The sequence below is a fragment of the Pristiophorus japonicus genome, unplaced genomic scaffold, assembly GCF_044704955.1.
Source record: "Pristiophorus japonicus isolate sPriJap1 unplaced genomic scaffold, sPriJap1.hap1 HAP1_SCAFFOLD_424, whole genome shotgun sequence".
In the NCBI taxonomy this organism is placed as follows: Eukaryota; Metazoa; Chordata; class Chondrichthyes; family Pristiophoridae; genus Pristiophorus; species Pristiophorus japonicus.
In genome coordinates, this window is record NW_027254135.1 from 119,937 (window position 1) to 124,955 (window position 5,019).

General features: G+C 64.6%; 1 protein-coding gene across 1 annotated transcript in view; it reads right to left on the minus strand.

Annotated features, from left to right (window-relative positions):
* Nucleotides 1–2,954: 2,954 nt before the first annotated feature.
* Nucleotides 2,955–5,019, minus strand: part of LOC139251223 (BTB/POZ domain-containing adapter for CUL3-mediated RhoA degradation protein 1-like) — a 28,771-nt gene continuing 26,706 nt past the window's right edge. The window contains exon 6 of the mRNA XM_070873186.1: nucleotides 2,955–3,023. Within this exon, the coding sequence (XP_070729287.1) occupies nucleotides 2,955–3,023 (69 nt within the window). The remainder of the gene's footprint in view (nucleotides 3,024–5,019) is intronic.

Below are 5,019 nucleotides of genomic sequence, written 5' to 3' on the forward strand. Positions count from 1 at the left end.
AACCTCCAGCCCCCACACCCCTCCCTATCTCTGTAACCTCCTCCAGCCCCTACACACCTCCCTATCTCTGTAACCTCCAGCCCCTACACCCCTCCCTATCTCTGTAACCTCCTCCAGCCCCTACACCCCTCCCTATCTCTGTAACCTCCAGCCCCTACACCCTCCCTATCTCTGTAACCTCCAGCCCCTACACCCCTCCCTATCTCTGTATCCCCCTCCAACCCCTACACCCCTCCCTATCTCTGTAACCTCCAGCCCCTGCACCCTCCCTATCTCTGTAACCTCCTCCAGCCCCTACACCCCTCCCTATCTCTGTAACCTCCTCCAGCCCCTACACCCCTCCCTATCTCTGTAACCTCCAGCCCCTGCACCCCTCCCTATCTCTGGAACCTCCTCCAGCCCCCTACACCCCTCCCTATCTCTGTAACCCCCTCCAGCCCCTACACCCCTCCCTATCTCTGTAACCTCCTCCAGCCCCTACACCCCTCCCTATCTCTGTAACCTCCAGCCCCTACACCCCTCCCTATCTCTGTAACCTCCAGCTCCTACACCCCTCCCTATCTCTGTAACCCCCTCCAGCCCCTACACCCCTCCCTATCTCTGTAACCCCCTCCAGCCCCTACACCCCTCCCGATCTCTGTAACCCCCTCCAGCCCCTACACCCCTCCCTATCTCTGTAACCTCCTCCAGCCCCCTACACCCCTCCCTATCTCTGTAACCTCCTCCAGCCCCTCCACCCCTCCCTATCTCTATAACCTCCAGCCCCTACACCCCTCCCTATCTCTGTAACCCCCTCCAGCCCCACGACCCCCCCGAGATCTCTGCACTCCTCTAATTCTGCCCTCCCTGACCATCCCTGATTATAATCGCTCCACCATCGGTGGCCGTGCCTTCTGTTGCCTGGGGCCCCAAGCTCTGGAACTCCCTCCCTGAACCTCTCCGCCTCTCTCTACCTCTCTCTCCTCCTCCGAGACGCTCCTAAAAACCTCCCTCTTCGATCCAGCTTGTGGTCACCTGCCCCGAGATCTCCTCCTGCACCTCCGTGTCACATTTATCTACTTTGTCGTATAACCATCCCGTGAAGTGCACTGGGACCTTTCACTACGATGAAGGCGCTAGCTAAATTCACGTTGTAGTTGAGCGCGAGAATTGGCCTCAGTACCAGTTGGTGGGGGAGGGAGGAGAGAGAAAGACTTGCATTTCTATAGCGCCTTTCACAACCACCGGACATCACAAAGCGCCTCACAGCCAATGAAGTACTTTGTGGAGTGTGGTCACTGTTGTATTGTGGGAAACGTGGCAGCCAATATACGCACAGCAAGATCCCACACCCAGCGATGTGATAATGACCCGGATAATCTGTTGTAGTGATTGAGGGATAAATATTGGCCCCAGGACACCGGGGAGAACTCCCACTGCTCTTCTTCAAATAGTGCCCCGGGATCTCTTACATACACCTGCCCCTCCGACAGTGCGGCACTCCCTCAGTACTGCCCCTCCGACAGTGCGGCACTCCCTCAGTACTGCCCCTCCGACAGTGCGGCACTCCCTCAGTACTGCCCCTCCGACAGTGCGGCACTCCCTCAGTACTGCCCCTCCGACAGTGCGGCACTCCCTCAGTACTGCCCCTCCGACAGTGCGGCACTCCCTCAGTACTGCCCCTCCGACAGTGCGGCACTCCCTCAATACTGCCCCTCCGACAGTGCGGCACTCCCTCAGTACTGCCCCTCCGACAGTGCGGCGCTCCCTCAGTACTGCCCCTCCGACAGTGCGGCGCTCCCTCAGTACTGCCCCTCCGACAGTGCGGCACTCCCTCAGTACTGCCCCTCCGACAGTGCGGCACTCCCTCAGTACTGCCCCTCCGACAGTGCGGCGCTCCCTCAGTATTGCCCCTCCGACAGTGCGGCACTCCCTCAGTACTGCCCCTCCGACAGTGCGGGGCTCCCTCAGTACTGCCCCTCCGACAGTGCGGCACTCCCTCAGTACTGCCCCTCCGACAGTGCGGCTCTCCCTCAGTACTGCCCCTCCGACAGTGCGGGGCTCCCTCAGTACTGCCCCTCCGACAGTGCGGCACTCCCTCAGTACTGCCCCTCCGACAGTGCGGCGCTCCCTCAGTACTGCCCCTCCGACAGTGCGGCGCTCCCTCAGTACTGCCCCTCCGACAGTGCGGCACTCCCTCAGTACTGCCCCTCCGACAGTGCGGCACTCCCTCAGTACTGCCCCTCCGACAGTGCGGCGCTCCCTCAGTATTGCCCCTCCGACAGTGCGGCACTCCCTCAGTACTGCCCCTCCGACAGTGCGGGGCTCCCTCAGTACTGCCCCTCCGACAGTGCGGCACTCCCTCAGTACTGCCCCTCCGACAGTGCGGCTCTCCCTCAGTACTGCCCCTCCGACAGTGCGGGGCTCCCTCAGTACTGCCCCTCCGACAGTGCGGGGCTCCCTCAGTACTGCCCCTCCGACAGTGCGGCGCTCCCTCAGTACTGCCCCTCCGACAGTGCGGCACTCCCTCAGTACTGCCCCTCCGACAGTGCGGCGCTCCCTCAGTACTGACCCTCCGACACTCGCTCCCTCAGTACTGCCCCTCCGACACTCGCTCCCTCAGTACTGCCCCTCCCACAGTGCGGGGCTCCCTGGATTCTGCGACTGGAGTCTCTGGGAGTGTGAGGGGGCTGTGACCCATGGACCTGTGGGCCGCAGTCGGCTCTGTGTGTCTGGCCCACCCTTGTGTCCGGCAATCTCTGAACCTCTCTGTCTCTGTCTCCCTCTGCAGACGAATGCGATGCTCCTGTGCTGAACCCAGTCGCCGGTAAGAGAGACAACGGAACCCATCTTACCCCGGGCTCGAATCCGCCCAAGTGGAAGGGTCGGGAAGAGATCGCGCCCCTCCCCCACTCCGCCAAATCGCCTGGCCCCCACCCTTGGGTGTCTGTCCCATCCGCTCCCCGCTCGCCCAGTCACCCCAGGAACGGATCGGGCTGCGGCTCGCGAACATCATCAGCGGGGCCCTGGTGATTGATCGGAGGCTGAGCGACCATGGACAGCATCGCGGCTGGTCTTTGAGCCCCTCCCCCCCCCCCCCGCCACTCCACGTTCCCGCTCGATCCCTCGATTTCCCCGAGACCCCAAACGTCTCTCGATCCCGGCCCTGAATATACTCAACGACTGAGCCCCTCCACGGCCCTCGGGGGCAGAGAATCCCAGAGACTCCCCTCCCTCTGAGTGAAGACATTCCTCCTCCTCTCAGTCCTCAATGGCCGAGCCCTGATCCCGAGACTCTGTGAGCCCCTGGTTCTAGACTCCCCAGCCCCGGGGGGGTAACACCCTCCCTGTATCTACCCCTGTCAATCCCCCTCACAATCTGTGTGTTTCACTCAGATCCCCTCTCATCCTTCCAAACTCCGGAGAGTATCGGCCCGGTCTACTCAATCTCTCCTCATACGGCAGTCCTCCCCATCCCCAGTGACCACAGGCCCAGTCTACTCAATCTCAGCAACAAAATGTTTATTATATCGGGAAGGCATCACACAGGGAGTTAAGGACAAATACATGTGACCCTCTCTCTCCCTCCCCTCCCCCTCTCCCCTCCCCTCTCCCCCCCCTCCCTCCCCCTCCCCCTCCCTCCCCCCCCCCCTCCCTCCCCCTCCCCCCTCCCCCTCTCTCTCCCCTCCCCCTCTCCTCCCCCCTCCCCTCCCCCCTCCCTCCCCCTCCCCCTCCCACCCTCACTCCCATCCCCTCCCCCTCCTCCCCCCCTCCCTCCCCTCCCTCCCCCTCCCTCCCCCCTCCCCCTCTCTCTCCCTCCCCCCTCTCTCCCCTCTCCCTCCCCCCCTCCCTCCCCCTCCCCCTCCCTCCCCCTCCCTCCCCTCCCCCTCCCCCTCTCTCTCCCCCTCCCCCCTCTCTCCCTCTCCCTCCCTCCCCCTCCCCCTCCCTCCCCCTCACTCCCTCCCCTCCCCTCCCTCCCCCCCTCCCTCCCCCTCCCTCCCCCTCCCTCCCCTCCCCCTCTCTCTCCCCTCCCCCTCTCTCCCTCTCCCTCCCCCTCCCCCTCCCTCCCCCTCCCCTCTCTCTCCCCTCCCCCCTCTCTCCCCTCTCCCCTCTCCCCTCCTCTCCTCCCTCTCCCCCTCTCTCTCTCCCGCCTCCCCTCCCACCTCCCCCTCTCTCTCCCCTCCCCCTCCCTCTCTCTCCCTCCCCCCTCCCTCTCTCTCCGCTCCCCCCTCCCTCCGCTCCCCCCTCCCTCTCTCTCCCGCTCCCACTCTCTCTCCGCTCCCCCTCTCTCTCCGCTCCCCCCTCCCTCCGCTCCCCCCTCCTCTCTCTCCGCTCCCCCCTCCCTCTCCCTCCTCCTTCCTCCCCCCTCCCATCCTCCCTCCACCCTCCCTCTCTCTCCTCCTCCCTCCCTCTCCTCCCTCCCTCTCCTCCCTCCCTCTCTCTCCCTCCCTCCCTCTCCCTCCCTCCCTCTCTCTCTCCCTCCCTCCCTCCCTCTCTCTCTCCCTCCCTCCCTCTCCCTCACTCTCCCCTCCCTCCTCCCCTCTCTCTCTCCCCCCCTCTCTCCTCCCTCCTCACTCTCTCTCCCCTCCCTCCCTCTCTCTCTCCCCCCCTCCCTCTCTCTCTTCCCCCCTCCCTCCCTCTCTCTCTCCCCTCCCTCTCTCTCTCCCCTTCCCTCCCTCTCTCCCTCCCCCCTCCCTCCCTCTCTCCCCTCCCTCCCTCTCTCCCTCCCTCCCTCCCTCTCTCCCTCCCTCTCTCTCTCTCCCCCTCCCCCTCTCTCTCCTCCCTCCCTCTCTCCCCTCCCTCTCTCCCCTCCCTCCCTCCCTCTCTCCTCCCTCCCTCCCTCTCTCCCTCCCCCCCCTCCCTCCCCTCCCTCACTCCCTGCCGCTCAACTCCTTCCCTCCCACTCTCCTCCTTCCCTCCCTCCCTCCCTCTCCCCTCCTCCTCCTTCCCTCCCCCCTCTCTCCCTCCCTCCCCCCTCTCTCCCTCCCTCCCCCCCCACTCTCTCTCCCTCCCTCCCCCCCCACTCTCTCTCACTCCCTC